Source organism: Lepus europaeus, chromosome 14 (assembly GCF_033115175.1).
Source record: "Lepus europaeus isolate LE1 chromosome 14, mLepTim1.pri, whole genome shotgun sequence".
NCBI classification, from domain to species: domain Eukaryota; kingdom Metazoa; phylum Chordata; class Mammalia; order Lagomorpha; family Leporidae; genus Lepus; species Lepus europaeus.
The window spans coordinates 31358253-31379546 of record NC_084840.1 but is presented as its reverse complement, the minus strand read 5'-3'; the positions used below and the strand labels follow the sequence as shown (position 1 = coordinate 31379546).

Below are 21294 nucleotides of genomic sequence, written 5' to 3'. Positions count from 1 at the left end.
TTTGATACTTCTTAGAGAAATATACATGCTTTTATTGTTCAAAAATGTACGGAGATTAGTTCAAAATTACCTGAAGTCTGTCTTCAGTCACTGCTTAATGTGGTGCAGGCAGCTATGTGCTTGGTGTCTTTCCTGTGACACATGAACTGACTCCCTGCTAGGAAGGCTAATCCTCAATTGAAAGGAAAGCCTTGTGCTTCTCTGTGGTTTACTTCCTGTGATTTTTTGATTCATTGTAAAACCTTTCTGGTTTAAGGGTGTAATCTAACAGTTAGATTGATATCTACTTGGGAAGAAAAGGTAGTCCTGGTTCTCTTAATTTTTTCCAAGCTCTTTCATGTATTCTCATCATAGAATGCTTACTCTCCTATAGTGCAGTTTTTAGATCTCTTAACTACTTTTGCAATAATGATCAGTAGTAGAGCCATTTGTTGTTTCATTAGTCTATTCATAGCATGTTCTGGCAACCCTGTCGCATGCTGCCATGCCCACTTTTGGCTTTATTTACAATAAATTAGGGTCAGGCATTTGATCTAGCCAGTAAGATGACCTCGTCTCATTTCAGAGTGCCAGGGTTTGATTCCTGGCTCCTTATCCCAGCTTCCTATCAGTGCAAACCGAAGACATAGCAGTAATGGCTCAAGTAGTTGAGTCCTTGCCACCTACATGTGAAACCTGGATTGAGTTCCCAGCTTCAGCCTGGCCCATTCCTGACTGTAGCAAGCATTTGGGGCACGTGTCAGCAGATGGGGTTGGGTTGGTCTCTCTTCCCCTCAACCCATCCAATAAGTAATAGGTTATGTATGTACTATCTGGAAGTTACAAGCCAGGTCCAGAATGGTTTTGGATGTATAATTCTAAGCTGGAGATTTCCAAGACTATAGATTTAGGCTGCAATCTCCACTAGTCAATCTCCAAATACCAAAAATACTGGCTTTGTTATTTCTTGGTGTGTTATTCTCTTTGTGTGGTCCCCTTATGATGGGGTGTGGGGGGCAGGGAGTACAAGGTGGTAAATAGGACAACATAGGTTTAAAGATAACTCTCTTGAAACTTTGTAATCTAGAAATCTTGAAACTTTGTAATATGTACGCTCATGTCACTGAGTGTTAGTTCCTACATCTATTTTGAGAGTAATGATATCTCTTGACTATAGCCATCTTCTTTGTGAAAATACATTTATAAGCATGCAGAGCTATAAAAAAGGGGGTTAATGACAGTATTGATATTTCTACAAATTAATTCATTCTTGATTTATCATGTGTGACCATTATTACTCATTTTTTTGTTGCTTTGTTCGTGTTTAAGTCCTTCCAAGAAGAATTAAAAACTTCCTAGTAAAAATAGAACATTACAGGCCGGCGCTGTGGCTCAACAGGCTAATCCTCCGCCTTGCGGCGCCGGCACACTGGGATCTAGTCCCAGTCGGGGCACCGATTCTGTCCCGGTTGCCCCTCTTCCAGGCCAGCTCTCTGCTGTGGCCAGGGAGTGCAGTGGAGGATGGTCCAAGTGTTTGGGCACTGCACCCCATGGGAGACCAGGAGAAGCACCTAGCTCCTGCCGTCGGGCCAGCCGCAGCGGCCATTGGAGGGTGAACCAACGGCAAAAAGGAAGACCTTTCTCTCTGTCTCTCTCTCTCAATATCCACTCTGCCTGTCAAAAAAAAAAAAAAAAAAAAATAGAACATTACAGGCTGGCGCAGCGGCTCACTTGGCTAATCCTCCACCTTTGGCACCGGCACCCCAGGTTATAGTCCCAGTTGGGGCGCCAGATTCTGTCCCGGTTGCTCCTCTTCCAGTCCAGCTCTCTGCTGTGGCCCAGGAAGGCAGTGGAGGATGGCCCAAGTGCTTGGGCCCTGCACCCACATGGGAGACCAGGAGAAGCACCTGGCTCCTGGCTTCAGATTGGCGCAGCGTGCCAGCCGTAGCGGCCATTTGTGGGGTGAACCAATGGAAGGAAGACCTTTCTCTCTGTCTCTCTCTCTCACTGTCTAAGTCTGCCTATAAAAAAAAAAAAAAAAAAAAAAAAGAAGAAGAAGAAGAAAAAGAAAAATAGAACATAACAACGTGGAACTCTTAATCTTGACTAACACGTAAGTCATCAGATTCAACCACTGTGTTATACCTACTGTAATTAAAACAACATGAAGTCTATGAATGGTAGATACCACATAGGTCTTAATAAAAGGTTTTCTCCTAAAAACTGTACCAGTGTTAGCTATGTTGATAAAAGTGAGAAAAGTGGTAAGCTATTGGCATGTTTTAAAAATTTTATAAGGTGAACAGATTTCATGTATTTCATATGTACAGATTTGGGAGCTTAGTGATATTTCACACCCTCCCCTCCCTCTTGCCCATGCTCCCAGCCTCCCTCCTCCTCCTCCCTTTCTTATTCTGTCTTTTGATTTTTACAATGACATACTTTCAGGGTTTTTTTTTTTTTTTTTAATAACCATAAGCTTAACTCTCCACTAAGTAAAAAATTCAACAAATAGTAAGAAGGAAAAAAGGCTTTCTCTCAACAGTAGAAACAAGAGCTATAAATAATAATCCAATCTCAAAATGTCAATTTTGCTCATATACATTACATTTTTTCTTCTCTAATAGTTGCCACAGATAAAGGAAAACATAATATCTGTCTTTTTGAGACTGGCTTATTTCACCAAGTATAATGGTTTCCAGTTGCATCTATTTTGTTGCAAAAGACAGGATTTCATTCTTTTTTACGCTGAGTAGTATTGCATAGTGTATATATACCAGCTAATATATCATTTTGTATGATTATTAGGTTTTATAAAATTCCAAGCTTCTAGGCATTTTGAGGCATATACTATAGAATAGCAGATTATATAAATTTGGTAATTTAGTCTGGAAGTTTTCAAAATCTTAGGTACTCTGGTTGTCCTCAGAAAGGGATCACATTCCCCCCTGAACACTTCTAGAAAACAGGACACTATGAAGCTAAAACTCCTCATGATACTTGAAGTGACCTCTCCAAAGTTTTCAGCACACTTCAGGCACCCTACATGTAACTATTATTTGTTTGGCTTCTTGTTGCCAGTGAAAATGATTTGTATTGGTCTACTGTATAAGCCCATATTTTCCTTTAATAGAAATCCAGACAATTGAAAGGAAAATATGAATTCTCACATGGATTACTTACTGATGTTATATTTAAAACATAGAACAGCAACAACAAACTTACCATTACAGGAATTCCATAAATCAAGACTTTAGCAAAGCATCAAAAAGGTTAGTTCTGTGAAATAATATAACTAAAAAGCACCCAAGTAAATGAGAACCATCTACTACTTATTAAACAAGAAAATTTCAGCATAATTTTATATATACAGTAGGATTCTTTTAAATATTTACTATCAAGTAAGCAGTAGTATTGAGTTTAGAACAAGGAGAGACTAGGAGTTGCATTCAGTGCTAGATCACATTGGCAAGTCAGTAAGGACTGTATTAAGGAGAGCCCTGAAAGCATAGCTCATTAGTTTTCATTTACTTTCTGTGTAGAACCAGGGATGGCTTTGAAATGAGGAAGTTGACAGGTAAAAAGTAGCAATTTAGAAAGTTGAATTTGGCAAGTTGGTGAGATGGATTGGATCCAGGGGAGATAAATTGCATAGAACTCCCGTGTTAAAGGTGATTTTTCTCTCTTCCTTACCCATCTTAAATCAGATAGCCATTTATGTTTTCCTTCAATCTTGTAAATAATATCCAATTTATACTACTTGAATTGCCACCCTTTGTATTTTCTTTAAAAGTAATTCCAAAATAGGGGCTGGTGCCGTGGCTCACTTGGTTAATCCTCCGCCTGCAGCGCCTGCATCCCATATGGGTGCCAGGTTCTAGTCCCGGTTGCTCCTCTTCCAGTCCAGCTCTCTGCTGTGGTCCGGGAGGGCAGTAGAGGATGGCCCAAGTGTTTGGTCCCCTGCACCCGCATGGGAGACCAGGAGGAAGCACCTGGCTCCTGGTTTCAGATCGACGCAGCACTGGTTGTAGCCTCCATTTGGGGAGTGAACCAACGGAAGAAAGACCTTTTTCTCTGTCTTTCTCTCTCACTGTCTATAATTCTACATGTCAAATAAAAAAAAAAAAATCCTTAAAAAAGTAATTCTAAAGTAATTTTTACTTTTTTGGTATGTTGTTTTAAAAGTAATTCTAATGTTATTTTCTTGCATATGTTTTCTATCCTCAATAGTACCTTTTGTGAATTGTGACCATTCTGTAATTTATGAGACTAGATGATATGATGAAATGTTCTATTCACTCCCCCCAACTATGCTGCAATAGAACTCTGAGAGCACCAATACACAGGTACCCTCATTTGAAATGTTTTGAAGAATATTCCTTTATGCTTCTGTATAGGATTAAAAATATAAACATTCAGGATTTATTTTTAGTTTCTAAATTTTATTTATTTGAGATTTCTATCAGAGAAAAAAGAGAAAAAAATCCTTGTATTTATTAGCCCCCTCCCAAAATGATTGCAATAGCTGGGGCCTAGGCGAGGCTAATGCCAGGAACTCCGAACTTGGTCCAGGCTCCCACCTGAGTGGCAGAGATGCAACTACTGAGCCATCATCTTCTGCCTTCCCGGGTACACGTTAGCTGAACCAGGACTCGAACACAGACACTCTGATACGGGATCAAAGCATCCCAAGCAGTAACTTAACCACTGTGCCAAACAAATGGCCACCCAAACACAATGATTTTAATAACTATTTTGATTAGTTACAGCAGAACGTTTAGAAAAATTTTTCTTGGCTTACTTTTAAAAATGATGATGCATTTACAGACCAGCACCTAAAATTGCTTTCTTTTTACCTCTTTTTGCCCTCCTCCTCTTACTTACTTTAGAGTCACATTTTTAAACCTGTTTCTGCTAAGTTGTTTTCCATAATATCTGTCACATGTATTGATTGACATATTTGTTGAACGTACTAGAAGCCCTCACGCAGAGCTTGCCAGACTTTGAAGGCTTACTTCTTTCTTCAAAGAAGTTGTATCAAATTAATAATTGTACTAAGAGAAGCAGAAAACTTCTGGGTCTTGACAAACTGCAGGGAGGCTCAGGCTAGGCCTCCAAACCTAGGGCCTGGGCAGATTTGATTGACCAGTCCTCACAAGATTGAAAAGCCCTCTTTTGACTGGCACCCTGCCACCATAAAGCAGAGTAGCATTTGGAAGGCAAATAAAGTGAAGCTGGAAATCAAAGTAAAGTTGAAGGGGAATGGCTATACTAAGTGGAGAGAAGAAAAGATGATTTCTAGTACTTATGTGGGGATGTGAAACTTCATTAATTTTCAGGAAGAATATTACTCATTGACCCTGTTGGCAGGATATCATTCATATTGAACCTTGGCTTTGATCTGATAATATTGTGCTTCTCAGATAAGGGTACCTGATTTGAGAAGAGATTTGTTCAGCTATAATTGTAGAAGAACAGGGCGGGATGCAATGGAATTGGTAATGACAAAATGAAAATGAGATATAAAGCCATCTGTTCTGTTTATCTTTTTTGAAAGTCATAAAACTAGTGTTAATATGTCACAGACAAAAAGAAAAAGAAATTGCTTTCAATATGTCTGCTAAACTTTAAGGGACTAAATATTTTACCATTGATATAATGTAAATTCCCAATATGTTGATATTGCTGGCTTTATGAACTGATAGTGGAACTTGTACGACTATTATAAACTTTTCATTTTACTCCTGTATTCCCTGTTTTCTAAGTTTGATAACTTGATTGTGAACCCAACAGCAAACACTGAGACTCATGACCTTTTAGCATTATGACATAAAAGTAATGTTATCTATTCTTGTGAATCTACTTATTAAAAAGCCTGTGCAGTAAGCATAGGTAATGAAATATAATATTGCTATTTTATTAGGATTGTAGTTATTGGTGTAGTAATATTTAACAAGTGAGTCATGAGATTTAGCCCGTAATGTGTGATATCTGTGGTCATCATCACTAAATATTAGCTAATTACATAAATGACTGTTTTCAGAATTTTAACATTAATAGGAATTGGATAAGAGATTCTGCTTCTTGTTTTTTTGGGTTTTTAAGATTTATTTATTTATTTGAATGGCAGAGTTACAGAGGGAGACAGAGACAAAGAGATCTTCCATCTGTTGGTTCACTCTCCTAATGGCTGCAATGGATGGAGCTGCGCCAACCCAAACCCAGGAGCCAGGAGCTTTTTCTGTGTCTCCCCTGTGGGTGCAGGAGGTCAAGCACTTGGCCCATCTTCCACTGCTTTCCCAGGAACATTAGGAGGGAGCTGGATGGGAAGTAGAGCAGCCAGGACAGGACTCAGTGCCCTTAAGAGATGCCAGCGCCGCAGGTGATGGCTTTATCCACTGTACCTCACTGGGGGTCCCAGAGATCCTGTTTCTTATGAAGAATAAACTCCTTGTTCTCTATAAAATTTTATGAAAATTTTTTTATTCATTTCATTTCATAAAATTTTATTTTTTACTAATAAATTTTATTTGATATTTAAAGTGATTTTTCAAAGCAATTATCTTCATTTTGTTGTTGCTGTTGTTCCTCAGAAGCCTTTTATTTAAGGCATAAAAACTTCATTCATTATATAAATAAAACTTGAAGAATATAGTGATTCTTACCTAAGTGATTTTTTTAAAGATTTATTTATTTATTTGAAAGTCAAGAGTTACACAGAGAGAGGAGAGGCAGAGAGAGAGAGAGAGAAAGAGAGTGAGAGAGAGGTCTTCCATACGATGGTTCACTCTCCAATTGGCTGCAACAGGGTGGAGCTGCGCCAATCCAAAGCCAGGAGCCAGGCATTTTCTCCAGATCTCCCGCGTGGGTGCAGGGGTCCAAGGACTTGGGCCATTTTCTGCTGCTTTCCCAGGCCATAGCAGAGAGCTGGATCAAAAGTGGAACTGCCGGGTCTCAAACCTGTGCCACCTGGGATGCTGGCACTTCAGGCCAGGACATTAACCTGCTGTACCACAGCGCCGGCCCCTAAAGTAATGTTTTTAACTTAGGATTTTTGTCTAAGACATTTTTGGAATTACTGGAAGGCATATATTTTGGAGAATAAAATTGTCATCTTACTTAATGATTTCCTAGAAATTATTGCTTTTATGTTGAAACTACCTCACGTTATTTTTCTAAACATTGTCCATTGTCTACTTGGAATTAGTGATGAGACAATTATAAATTTTTACAAATAATTCATTATGTATGTTTCTTAAATGTTTATAAGAAGTTTTCTACTGATAATCAGTCATTAAACATTATAACACTTAAAGTCAACTTTTTTTTTTCTTCAGAATTTAGGGTCAAAGAATAAAGATTTTTGTTTTTTAATTATTTGACAGGTAGAGTTATAGACAGTGAGAGAGAGAGACAGAGCGAAAGGTCTTCCTTCCGCTGGTTCACCCCCAAAATGGCCGCTATAGCCAGAACTGTGCCGATCCGAAGCCAGGAGCCAGGTGCTTCCTCCCAGTCTCCCATGCGGGTGCAGCAGCCCAAGCACTTGGGCCATCCTCCAGCTTAAAGTCAACTTGAACTTAAGTGTAACACTGTTTTGAACAAGTTGAAGTCCATTTGAAAGATCTGATTTTCAGAGTTTAGATAAGGGTGGCTAATTGTAAAGTAGCAAAAGGTTCTCATTGTAGGAATAGTCTACTTCTGAGGCACACCAGTGCCACTGATGCTCAGACCATCATGCTTGTCTATCAGTGTTGTTTTATTTCACTTTTTCAAGATTATAAAAGATGCCTATTTTGGCTACCTTTTTAATAAAAGGAGAATTGACTTTCAATAAGAGTAAAGGAAATTCACTTCTATTTTTTTAAAGAGCCATGTGCTTGGTAAATATGTAAAACTATTTAAATATCTCATTTGATACTGTAAATCTTCTGTGAGTTATTTGCTGCAATTGAATTGAGCTTATAGTTTCTTTATACATATATACAATTTCTGAGAAATACATAGTATGATTATTTCTGACTAGATTGAAAGCTTACATTTGTATTATGGTATAAATTCGTTATAAATTCTGCTTTATTGTATTCAGCTGCATTGTTTTCATCAGGCAATTTATCACATGGGTGTATGTGAAATTTCTTCATTTATTAAATTTCAGATTATGTATTTCAAGCCAGAGCTAGACTTAAACATTTTTCCATAAGTATAGCTTCAGGTAAACAAGCAATTTTAGTCCTGAAAATAGCTTCTGCTTCTGTCAACACGTTGTTTATTTTTTCTCTGAGATAAAAAGTTCAGTTTTTTGATATTTGTACCAAGATAAAGTCAGTAAACAAGATTAATATAGTGTGGAAAAGGTTGTCAGCAGCCCTGGCAAAGGAAATAAGTTGCCTGTACATAGAACATACTGTAAACTGAATAAAAGTGTCAGGTCCACCATGAGATAATGTGATCATGAACCTCTAACAAAGCATGACATAGGCACAGTCGGCTTTTCTCATAGCCACAGTGTAGAAAATGGATTACTGTATTCCAGGGATACCCACTGGAATAGCATGAAAACCTCATTTTGAGATGAATGCAGGATGTAGTCCTGGAGTTGAGCCACATGTTTACCTGTGGTGCTCAAGCTATTGGGTTATTAATGGCATCATCTGTGTACATTTACAATATTTGCATTTCTGAAATTCTTTGCTGACATCCATATTACCCAAGAGATAAGAAAACTTTTGAAACTGCAGGCTTTTCTTTTTTACAGGTAGTTTGCTTCCTGTTATACCTTTTTTAAAAATTATGTTCCATAAAATGGTACTTCTACAATTACAGTTATTTTTATTATGATAGAGCATAACGGTCTATCAGTGTAAGCTCATGCCTTGTCAATTGTGGTGATAGATTCATTAGTACATGCTACTGTGTTTTTGCCCCCTTTGGAAATCCTCCATGAAATAGGAACATTGAGAATTTTTTAAAATGGGAAAACTTTACTTCACTAAGAAAATATATGAATAGTTCTTTGTCATATTTCTAATTTTATTTAGAAATAAAGGAGTAAAATATGTTGTTAGGTGAAATTACATTTTATTCCATGTGAATACATGGATAATTTCTAACTATGGGGAAATTATTAAATTTCACTGTTTCCTTGACTTGTGTTTGTGTAATCATTAAAATGTGTAGGTGTTAATACATGTTATTTATATTTAGAGAATAACTGCACATAACTTGGGCCCCTAGAAATATCAGCTGCTCAATACTGATCTAGTTAAATTTCTTTTTCTCAAGTAAGATTGTGTGCATGGTTGAACAGTATTTGGAAATAAAAGTCACTGGTCTGTTGCATAAGAAAAGTATTTACACAATTGTAAAGAAACTTTTAGAGTAGTCTTAAAATTGTCACAGAGGAACTATACTAGACAACACCAGGTATAGCATTCTTTCCAGACATTTAATACTCACTTGATCCTTTTAATTTTGTCTTAGAGTTTTAATTTTATGTTCTCTATTTCAGAGTGATGTCCTCAAATGGATCCATTGTCTTTTTGCAAACAAATTCTTGACTTATTATTTTTTTAAATCTCCCTCCAGGTGCCCAGTTCTGGCCCAGTCAATAACAAGAGAATGGTTCACTTTTCCCCAGATTCCCACCACCATGAGTGAGTACTCAATGTATTTATATAGCCCTGTTGGGTGTCCCACTACATTTTTTTTGGTGAAATTGGTAGATATTACTTGTAAAGGTGGTTTATTTTGTACCTTTTTTAAAAATAATAAATATCATATACCAATGGTAATTTTTTTGTGAAATTGGTAGACATTACTTGTTATGGTGGTTTAATTTGTACCCCTTTAAAAATAGTAAATATCATATACCAATGGTAGTAATACACGACAAGTTAAATGAAACCCATGACAGAAATTTAAATAATTTTAAAATATAATCATTCTTTTGTGTCATTTGTGATAGAAGTTTAAATTCAGGCATCACTGAAATTCATGAACTATCTGGAAACATTTAAAATGTTATTACAATGAGTAGTGTCAAGCCCCTCATAAGCCTCCACCTTTCTTCTCTCTGCCTCAACCCATGTAAAGTAGAAAAAAGAAGCCTAAGTGACTGGTTTTCTCGTTACTTCTCTACTCTCTGTTCCTGCCCAGCATTTGATATTAAAGAGCTGTGATGGGACCAGACGTATTTCCATCAAGCAACAAAAAGAAGAGACTGCACAACTTTACTAGAGAATTTCAAAAAATTGAACAATTAAACTTGACTCTCATAAATTGTGTGTTGAATTTTTAGGTGCTAATTTTATTTCTAAACACAACATTGCTGGATAAGCTTACATAAGTTATATGTTTGAGAAAAATATTGTATGTCTCCTGTGAAATTGGTTGAATTAGCAGAAGGCCATAAAGAATGGAAAAACATGAATTAATTATCGAATGATTGTGTTTTTTTTTCTGGCATGCAATCATATTAGGAACCATTAATTCCTATTATATCTGTTCTTTAACAAACATAAAACAAATTATTGTTTAGTTATAGCAAAACAATGTCATAATCTTTACTTTAGTCTTCTCTGATTTCATTCATTTTTATTTTCCTATAACGCCTTATCTTTTTTTCCCTCCATTGAAAAAATGCCAACAGCAAGTAAAGCATTTAGTGTCTTTAGCCAAGAAAAAGTTTATATTTTCTTCTTAATTTTGTTTTGATTTAAAACACACACACACACAAACCTCAGGCAAGTAAATAGAAGTCTATTTTTAAACCACAAATTTTATTTAGTAAAGACTAAATGCTCTGCGGGTGTGCATATGCTGTCTGTCTATCACCTCTGTAGTGCTAGTTCTAGACCATGGCTGGATACAGTAAACAGTCAGAAGTAGTTGTAAGTAAATGAAGACATGAAAGTGTGAATTTAAAATAAGAGGAATTGGATAAGGTCAATTTTGCTGTTGCTTCTAGAGTGGTAGACATAGCCCTTGCCATATCTTCCTGCATCCCTTCCACCTCAATCTCTTTGGTGGTTCCAATCAATTAAACTCCTCCAGGGGTGGCACCTGAGTGTCAGTATTTTTAGAGCTCCCAAGGTGATTCCAGTATGTGTAGAATACAGTTCTCTTAACTCAGGACTAAAATGTTGGGATAATTATGTTCCCTCACATTTTATGTTCTGAAAGTCCATTCTTTTCAATATCACACACTGACCCCTTCTATTCCATTTCTTGCTCCATTACCTTAATCAAAGCTCTGTTATCTTTTATATAGGAGCCTACTGGATCTTTCCATCTCTGCTTTCTCAATGTTTCATTACATACTGCTTATTTCTGCTCCTCAAGTTCACTCCTGATTATCTTCTTCCCTTACTCAAATGCTCCAGTATTTCCTCTGGCCATGGAGAAACCTCCTTAGCATATCAATAAACACCCTCCACAATCTGGCCCCAGTTACCCTTGGACCTTATCTCTCCCTCATAGAAACTTCAGTCCAGCTCTCTGCTAGGCTTCTGTTCCCTCCTGACTTTAACTTGCACTTCTCTGCCCCCTTTAGCCTGGGAGTTTGCTTATGTGTCCCCTCCTACTTGTATCTATCAAAATCCCATTTTTATTCAAGGCTGATTTTAAAACATTTGTCAGAATTCAGTAGGTGGAATTAACATAATTACAGCTAACAGTTTACACAAGAATCTCCCCCTCACCCCACCCCATCACAGAAGAACTCAAGAAGGACTTGTTTAGTAGTTTAGTGATGCCTTCTAGGACCAGACCCTTTCTGTTTTTCAAAACATTTCATTGTCTATGTTAGTTTGCTAGGGCTACATAGCAAAGCACAACAAACTGGGTGGCTTGTACAATGGAAATTTATTCTCTCCCAGTTTTGAAGGCTGAAAGTCCAAGGTTAAGGTCTTGGCAGAGTTAGTTTCTTTTTTTTTTTTTTTTTTAACTTTTATTTAATAAATATAAATTTTCAAAGTACAGCTTTTGGATTACAGTGACTTTTTCCCCCTTATAACTTCCCTCCCACCCGCAACCCTCCCATTTCCCGCTCCCTCTCCCATTCCATTAGTTTCTTTTGAGGGCTGGTGGGAGGCAGGGGAATTTCTTCCAGGCCTCTCCTTTGGTTCCTCGTGATGTGCTGCAATCTTTGATGTTTCTGGGCTTTTCTGAATCACCCCTATCTCCACCATCATCTTCACATGATGTTCATGTGTAACTATGTCTCTAAGTCCTATTTTCACCTTTCTATAAGGACATAGAGACAGCTGTAAATGTAAGGACATTGTGTAAGGTCACAATTGGATGAAAGCCCACTCTAATGACCTCATTTTAACTTGATTACTTCTGTAAAGGGCCCTGCCTCTAAATGATGTCATATTCTCAGATATTGGGGATTAGAATTCTACTAAGTCTTTTAGGATTACCCACGATATTTTCTTTTCTTTTTTTCTTTTGTCTGCATATGTTTTTCCTCATAGTGTCAAGATGGCTGCTGTTGAACCACATCTCATATCCTTTGATGAGGGAAAGACAGTGCTAGCAGCTCTCCTATTTTGCCTTTTTTTTTTTTTTTTTTTTAAGAGACAAAGTCTCAAATCTCTCAGTCACCTTCTGTACTTGTTATGGAAGGGCAGCATCTAGCAAAGTTTTAGTTCCGTCATGACTGATTACTAGAGTCTGCCACATGGTTACTCCTCACAAAATAAGAAGATACTGTCATTTGGGTAACTAGTAACAAAATTTGTTGTATTTAAGTCATTGACTTCTCCACATCCATACACACTGTTCCTTCCATACATACTTCTATGGAATTCCTTTCTTGGCTTTCTCAAAGAGACTACTGTCTCCAAATCTCATCCAGGCCCTCAGAGTGATGTGAAGTTTTAATCAGATCTGGCTACGGCTTTTTGTGGAATGGTGGCCTATAAATTAAATGTGCATGAATACAAATTTGGAATTCTGGAGAAGGCAAGCCATTTCAATAAAAGCTCCCATTCAGGAACTACATACTTAATACATAGATTTTATAAGACTTATACCCCATTTGACAAACAGTCCTCTCTCTGTTTCTTTGGAGGGCCCTTCTTTTTATTTATATTGATAGGATCATTGTTATGGCCTGTTGCAGCAGATATCCTTCCAGGATACTGCACATTTTTAACAGTCTATTTGTTGGTAAAAATCAAGGGTTTGCCATTTGCCTTGGCACTTACCACTGATTATTGGTCACAAAGTTGTTTAAACATTAGGGTTTCTTTACAAAATTAGCTGAAGGGTGAGTATCACTTGGTGATTAGGACACTGGGTTGCAACACTGCCAAAAGTGCCTTGATTTAAGACCCAGCTCCACCACCAATTCCAGCTTCCTTCTGTTGTGCTTCCTGGGAGGCAGGAATTGATAGCCCAAGTACTTAAGATCTGCCACCCACATGGGAGACATGGATTGAGTTCCTGGTTCCTGGCTTTGTTCTGGCCCAGTCTAGCTTTTGCATGCACATGGGAGTGAGCTAGCTAGATGAGAGTGCTCACTAATTCTGTCTCCCTGCCTGCCCACAAATAAATAATTTCAATGTAGTTGATTTATATTGTTTATTTGTATAATTGCATGCAAGAAAATGCTGCTGGCCTTGATGTTCTTCCTGTACCTTACTTAGTACTTAAAGGTTTCTGCCCTAAAACAGTTTAGGGCCTCCAGAGGTTGGGTCTCAGTCTTTAAGAAATCTTTGCCAATAGGCTCCTCCTCTTTGTCAAAGATATTCTACACAAAAGTATTCCAAAGGAAGTCTAGGTGAGCGAGCGCCTTGGTCCTATTACTCATGATACTTGTTAAATCTCGCTTCTGTGTCACTGCCATTTTTCATTTAGGAATTCCGAACTTGACTTCCAGTCTGTAATTCCATGCTTAATGAAGCTTTCATTCAATTTAGATTGTATTTGATGGATTTTTGTTTTTTAGCAAATGTGTATTTTTACTCCTGTCTACCTAATAGAGGGCTTTTTTTTTTTTTTTAAACCTAATAGAGCCAACAGGGAAGCTACCTTCTAGATCTTAGTCTTAACAAGGAGAAGCTGGAGGACACTACAGCATGGGAATGGTATTTTACCCAAACAGATGGGTAACTTTGCACTCTGTCAAACACACACACACACACACACAGAATCCCAGTTGCTTTACTTTGAGTCGACCCCCTTCTAGGGACGGCTCAGCTCTCTGCTTTGAAACAGACTCCACTTTGCTTCACTTTGTCTCTCATCGCCCTAAAAGGAAAATCCAGTATTATTGTTTTCTTTACAGAAGAAGATGCATGGTCAGTGTACATGATACAGCCAAAGATAGTTTTAGTTATATGCTTCACTAAATTTTAGCCAGAATAAGTGTGTCCATATTGCCTGTTGCCTGTCTTCCATTCAACCTACTCTCTAGGCTAGATGAATTACATGAAACTGATTCTTATCAAATTCAGCACCTCATAATAGAAAACCAAGATATTCATGCTCTCATGATATACAGGTAATACCAAGGAAATCATGGCCACCCATAGTTTTAAGAGGGTGAATTTCCAAATCCCTTCTGTCTAGCTGTAAGCCTCTTTCCTGGAATCATCAACCCCTGGTTATTTTACTAGTTTTTGCTTTTCACGATTACCTTCCCCAGCATGAGGAAGAAAAAGACACTTCCTACCTCCAGTTGTAATGGTGCATAGTGTAAAATCCTCTTGGGTTCCAGACAAAGAGACCTTCTAAATATTGTGCTGGTTTCTATATAGAGGGACTGAATGCTAGCTGGTGATGGAAAGTATTCATTAAAGTACCTGCTGGATGCTTGTTGAAAAAAATTGGTAATTGGCAGAAGAAGCAAACCCTAGAGCTATAATGGATCTTAGACACAGTCTAATCCAATCATTTTATTTTTATAAGTGAGAAATTGAAGCTCAGAAAGGCTAAAAGCTTGCTTGAGTTCTCATACCAGCTCTCAAAAAATATAGGGCAGACCATCATCAGAAGTAAACATTAAAATTAGTCGTCTCTGGATGATTGCAGGTTTGTCTTGCATTTTCTTGATAAGGGGCAAAGTAGGAGTCCCTTTTGGTATTTAACAAGCTTTATTTCAGTCTGCATGCTATTTTTATATTTAGAGGATGGGAAAGCCACTCTGAATATTATAATAAGAATGTTACCTATGTATAATTATATTGTATAGTTCTTATAAGTAGATTACATTTTCTGTATGCTTCTTCTGCTAAAAAAAAAAAGCAATGCAAGTAAGTAAGTAGGATATGGATTATGAGCCCCATTTTGAATATAGGAAGACAGAAATTCAAAGCATCTGTGCAACTTGTTCTAAGTCACATGGCACTAAATAATGGATCCAGAACTTGAAGCCAGACTCTATGTTCCTTCTATTACGACTCAGAATTAAATTAAAGATAGTGAACTCAGACCCTGTTGTCATACCATGTTATCAGATTCTTTGATTCTGTATGCTCCTCATCCCTTAAATCTGTTCTCCTATCCTGGAGCAGAGTAATTTAATCAATTTTTCCTGCTGTAATTTTACATCACCACTATGTGATAATGTTTTGACATTCGAAAGTGAGCACTTATTGAGTCTCATATGGTAGCGTAACCAACAAATGAACCAGTTGTCAAGGTATGTGAACATTAACACAATCAATGCTTACACAATAGTACAGGAAAAGCACAGATTCACTGTACTTACATTAACTGTGGTTTTGTATAATCTTTACAGTAGTTTACCTCAGAGTTTTTAGTAAAGACCCTGTAAGAATGGTAAGAAATGGTGGTTAAATTATTGAATATTTAGTGACTCCAAATTGAATAAAAAGCCAACTATTATTTTCATCCAGTTAATGATTCCTCTAAATCAGCATAATTTTTTGTTGGAATATCTCCTCTAAAAACAGCCTGTTCTATGACTACTTAATCTCACTGGCTAAAATTTAATCTGAAAAAAAAAGATTTTAATAAACGGGGGGGGGGGGTATTTTATCGGTTTTAATGCAGTAATATTTTACAGTGGTCCAGTTTTAAATCTGTGTGCTTGGATTATTTCACACAGCTAAAATTCAATGTAGGGCAGTCTTGAAATAGTTATCAAGAGAAACAGAGGGGCTGATGCTGTGGTTTAGCTGGTTAAAATCTTGGCCTGCAGCACTGGCATCCCATATGGGTCCCAGTTTGAGTCATGGCTGCTCAGTTCTGATCTAGTTTCCTGCTAATGTGCCTGGGAAAACAGTGGAAGATGGCCCAAGTCCTAGGCTCCTGCACCTACGTGGGAAACTTGGAAGAAGCTCCTGACTCCTGGCTTCAGATCAGCCCAGCTCTACCACTCAGCTATCTAGGGAGTGAACCAGTGGATAGAAGACCTCTCTCTTTCTCTACCTCTCTCTGTAACTCTTTAAAATAAGATAACTCTTCATAAAAAAATAGAGAGAGCCACTGAGCTGGGGAGGGGCAGAGGGTGTTCTCAGAATTAGTAGATCAACACCTAGCTTGGTGTTGGGTGTGGAAAGATATCAATTTAACTATCCATCTCAGTGTATTAGAAGAATGGAAGCAAGTCAGTAAAAATTTGCATAGTTTCTTTGAAAATATATTTTATGGGCCAGCACTGTGGCGGAGCAGGTAAAGCCGCCTTCTGATCCAGCTCTCAGCTATGGCCTGGGAAAGCAGAAGATGGCCCAAGTCCTTGGGCCCCTGCCACCCACATGTGAGACCCGGCTCCTGGCTTCAGATTGGTGCACCTCCAGCTTTTGAGGCCAGTTGGGGAGTGAACCAGCAGATGGAAGACCTCGCTCTCTCTGCCTCTCCTTTTCTCTCTCTAACTCTGACTTTCAAATAAATAAATATTAAAAAAATAAAATATATTTTATAGTAACTTCAAAATTATTGGGTGAATGGCCAACTTTGCTACACACATGTGGAAAAATGGACTCTTATTTTTACAAGGTAAAGTAAAGTGCTCTGGACAGTTACTGAGAAGCCTGGTAGAAAGTAGTAATTGTGAAAATGTGACCATCTTAATAAAATGGCACTTCAAGTCCAATTGTTAATATATGTTGCTTCTTTTAATACAAACCATTTAGCTCAGAAAAGTGAAATATTCATTACAATAGCTAAACAGCTAAACAAATCTGACAAGAGCCTCAATCTGGCTAAAGTAGAGAAATTAGCATCCAGTTTCTGAGTAAAAACAGTGTTAAGTTTTGAAATTGGCATTCATTTACTATGTTAATTTTCTGAAAATATAAATATTAAAATTGAAAAAAATTGCATATTACCTTTTTAAAAATGTGATAAATAAATTAGAATTCCTTTTTATTAACTCAACTCATTTTGTTTACCCTCTAAATGGTTGCAGAATATTTTCTTTTCTCTCTTTTTCCAGTCATTAAGAGATACTAGTTTTCAAATAGAGATAAATAGAATTATTAACTGATTTTTCCATTGGCATTTATATTTTTTATTTTAAGTATAGGATATTTACCTGAAGTATTGTATTTACATCAAACTTATTTTAAATGCACATGGGTGACTCATAATCCTATGATGAATTCCTTAATAAAGCAAATATTCACCCCTTATTTTACCTTTTGTGTAACTATCAAGTTTGTTTGAAACCATATTTGCCTGTATTAAAGGTTGTGTTCTTTGGAAATACTTTTACACTTTTAAATTTAGCATCTGTTGCGTTATAGTAAAAGTATCCTTAACACTAGATTGTGATAAATCAGATATACTAGACAATTCCTCTGATTTAGAATGATTTCCTTGGGAAAGTCCTTTAGCTTATGCATGTCTTCATTTTTATGTATAGAACAAATACAATAACAGCCCTTCCTTATGTAAAAGTATTTATAAAATATAGAAAGATAAAACTAGGTATGAAACATTTCAAAATGATAATGATACTTTTTATTGTATGTATGTATTTTATTTTTCAGAGAATTTCCACATGTGCCACCATTTTTAATGTTTTTTACTACCTCTTTGCAGTAGTTATAGTGGGTATTATACACTTATTTTATAGATAATTTGACCTTTGTAAAGTCACACTCTTCACTCAATCAAAAGCCAATTAAAAAGCAAATGTATTAATGATAACATGCTAACTTGGGGAATTCTGTGAGTAGCATCCAATTGCACTGTTTTCTCTATAGCTATTTAGGAATGAAAAGGTAATTATTGACTATAAAAACTCATAGAATAAAAGTTCACATATTGGCCGGCGCCGTGGCTCAACAGGCTAATCCTCCACCTTGCGGCGCCGGCACACCGGGTTCTAGTCCCAGTCGGGGCACCGGATTCTGTCCCGGTTGCCCCTCTTCCAGGCCAGCTCTCTGCTATGGCCCGGGAAGGCAGTGGAGGATGGCCCAAGTGCTTGGGCCCTGCACCCGCATGGGAGACCGGGATAAGCACCTGGCTCCTGGCTTCGGATCAGCGAGATGCACTGGCCGCAGCCATTGAAGGGTGAACCAACGGCAAAAAGGAAGACCTTTCTCTCTGTCTCTCTCTCTCTCACTATGTCACTCTGCCTGTCAAAAAAAAAAAAAATTCACATATTAATATATTCCACTGTCTATTGCTGGGGGAACAAAATTAATATTTATTTTAAACACCTACTATGTTTCCTTAATCTTATTAAAGCTTCCAGTAGTGACAGAGATTTATTTTATATGTGAGGAAGAAACTAAGAATCAGGAAATAAAAATAATTTACCAGAGTTCACCTAACTAGCCAGTGTCTATATCCAAACCTAAGTCTTTCTGATTTAGCAAGCACATCAAGCCAAATTTGCTGAATTTTTTTGTAGTTTCGTAAAAGAAATGAACTTTTAAAAGATCCCCAAGAGCATAATTTTAGAGTTAACTATTTCATAGAAAAAGTTAATGAATGAGGAATATCTTTATCAGGTTATATAGTATATAAAACTTAAGAGCCCAAAAGAATCTTCAAAGTTCACAAGGCCCTGTGCTGTCATTCATGGAGAAAAACATAATGGCTGTAATTGATGGAACTTTGTCCCTTGTCTCGCAACATTCATTTATCCATTAAGAAAATATCTATGATAGACTACAGACATGATGGCTGTCCTCACAGTATTCAACATTCTAAAGAGATAACAAACATTAATTAGTAAGCATCCACATCGTGTAGAATTGTACAGTGATGTATAAATGCATTGTTATGTACTGAGCCAGGTACTCTAACAGAGAACTTTAAAAGTAAATTTGAGATAGACAAAAGGGAAGGAAAGCTTATGAAATCTCCTAATAATAGTGGAAAAAACACTTAAGATCACTTATTTTGTTTATTTGTTTGTTCACTTGTTCTGCATTGACCATTGTGTCATCCTTGGCTGACAGGATATTGTTCTTAAGTAGTTAGATGACATTGTAATACTCTGCCTGCTTGCATTGTTATAGGATATTTGGTTAGGAGTTTGGCATATATATTTACTTCTCAAATCCTCTACCCCTTCCTATTATATATTTCTTCATACTTAGCAAATCTCTTCAATAAAGCAGTTAGTTCACAGTGAAGATGTTTAAGATGGAAGATTATTTTCCATTTCTAAAGTTTATGCAAATTTTCACTGATAATTTATTTAGGCTAATGTTATCCAATAGAACTCTTTACAGTATAATGGAAATGCTCTTTATCTACACTACCCATTATAGTAGCCACTAAACCACATGTGCCTAGCATTTGAGTTGTGGCTATTTAATTACCCATATATGGCTAGGGGTTACCATGTAGGGCAGCAGAGATTTAGATCATTTTTTATATGCAAGGTTCACTATTTGTGCTTTTGAGTTCAAAAAATAGGAACTTATCTCTAACAATAAATATGTATATCATAAACCGCAATAACTCTTTTCTTCTGAAAAGTACATTTTAGGAGCACTTAGTTGAGAATCTTAAAGTTGGCTCTATCCTTTTACCTTAAATGGGATATTAATTGACTTCCTATGAAATCCTATACATTTCTACTACCTGTTGTTCAACACTATTATTGGGGAAGAGGGATTAAGAGGTAGTGGGAAGAATTAGTGTGAAACTGCATTTGCAGAGATTTAAAAAAAAAAAAAAAACTTTTTTTCCTAAGGATTTATTTTCTAGTCATTCTAACAGGAAGGAAAAAAAAAAATCCACACAAAAGAGTTTCCAACCACAACCTCTCTACTTGAAAGACCCCAATAGTAAGGGCTTAATAGGTGATCCGTCTTCCTGTTGTCAACAGAACTATGGTGACAACTAAATGAAATAATATATGTCAGGCTTTGTGCTAGCCATGCCTAAACTGCTTCTTATATCCCAGAGGGAGTTTTGAGTTGGAAACTATGCTCATTTCCTCTGAATTGTGAGAACAGGAAATCCTTGTGTCTCTTAGCCTACCCATTCTCTGAAAGTGATCCATTTCTTTTTTTTTTTTTTTTAAGGATTTATTTATGTTATTTGAAAGGCAGAGTTACAGAGAGGCAGAGGCAGAGAGAGAGAGGTCTTCCATCTACTGGTTCACTCCCCAGATAGCCGCAATGGCCAAAGCTGCACCGATCCAAAGCCAGGAGCCAGGAGCTTCTTCCAGGTCTCCCACACAGGTGCCAGGGCCCAAGAATTTGGGCCATCTTCTTCTACTGCTTTCCCAGGCCAAAGGAGAGAGCTGGATTGGAAGTGGAGCAGCTGGGTCCTGAATCGGCGCCCGTATGGGATTCTGGCACTGCAGGTGGCGGCTTTACCTGCTACAGCACAATGCTGGCCCCGTAAGTGATCAGTTTCAAACTATGCTGTGCTTCCTGCTCCCAGAGATTTCTACCACTGCTGGTCTCCCTGGGAACCCCTCGTGAAACTTGGCTGTAATTTAAGTAATGCCTCTATGACTCTTTTTCTCTTTTAAGGCATTTTTCCCTCCTTTGCCTTTACATAAACTTGATTCTTTCAATTTCAAGGAAATTACTACTTCTGTATTTCCTTATTTTTTCAACTAAAATATTATTAAGTAACTTTTATTTTCTATGTATTATGCTAAGCTTTGGGAGTGTACAATCAATCAATAGAAAGTCAGCCCTTTCCCTCCAAAAGGTTCATAATACCATCTATCCCTCCTTGTTTACTTTCATTCATGGAGGACTTTGGCATCTGGTTTAGGCTCCCTTTCTGCATCAGTTGATGCTATCCTGATTAATGATAGTATGTGTAATGGTAACAAGAAACGTGGGCTTTGAATTTCAGCTCTGCTACTTGATTATCAAACCATTGGTAAATCAGTAATCTCTCTGAGTCTTTATTTGCAGA

General features: G+C 37.2%; 1 protein-coding gene across 1 annotated transcript in view; it reads left to right on the top strand.

Annotated features, from left to right (window-relative positions):
• GPATCH2 (G-patch domain containing 2) overlaps nt 1–21294 on the top strand; it is a 186683-nt gene that overhangs the window by 107506 nt on the left and 57883 nt on the right. The window contains exon 6 of the mRNA XM_062210351.1: nt 9565–9632. Within this exon, the coding sequence (XP_062066335.1) occupies nt 9565–9632 (68 nt within the window). The remainder of the gene's footprint in view (nt 1–9564; nt 9633–21294) is intronic.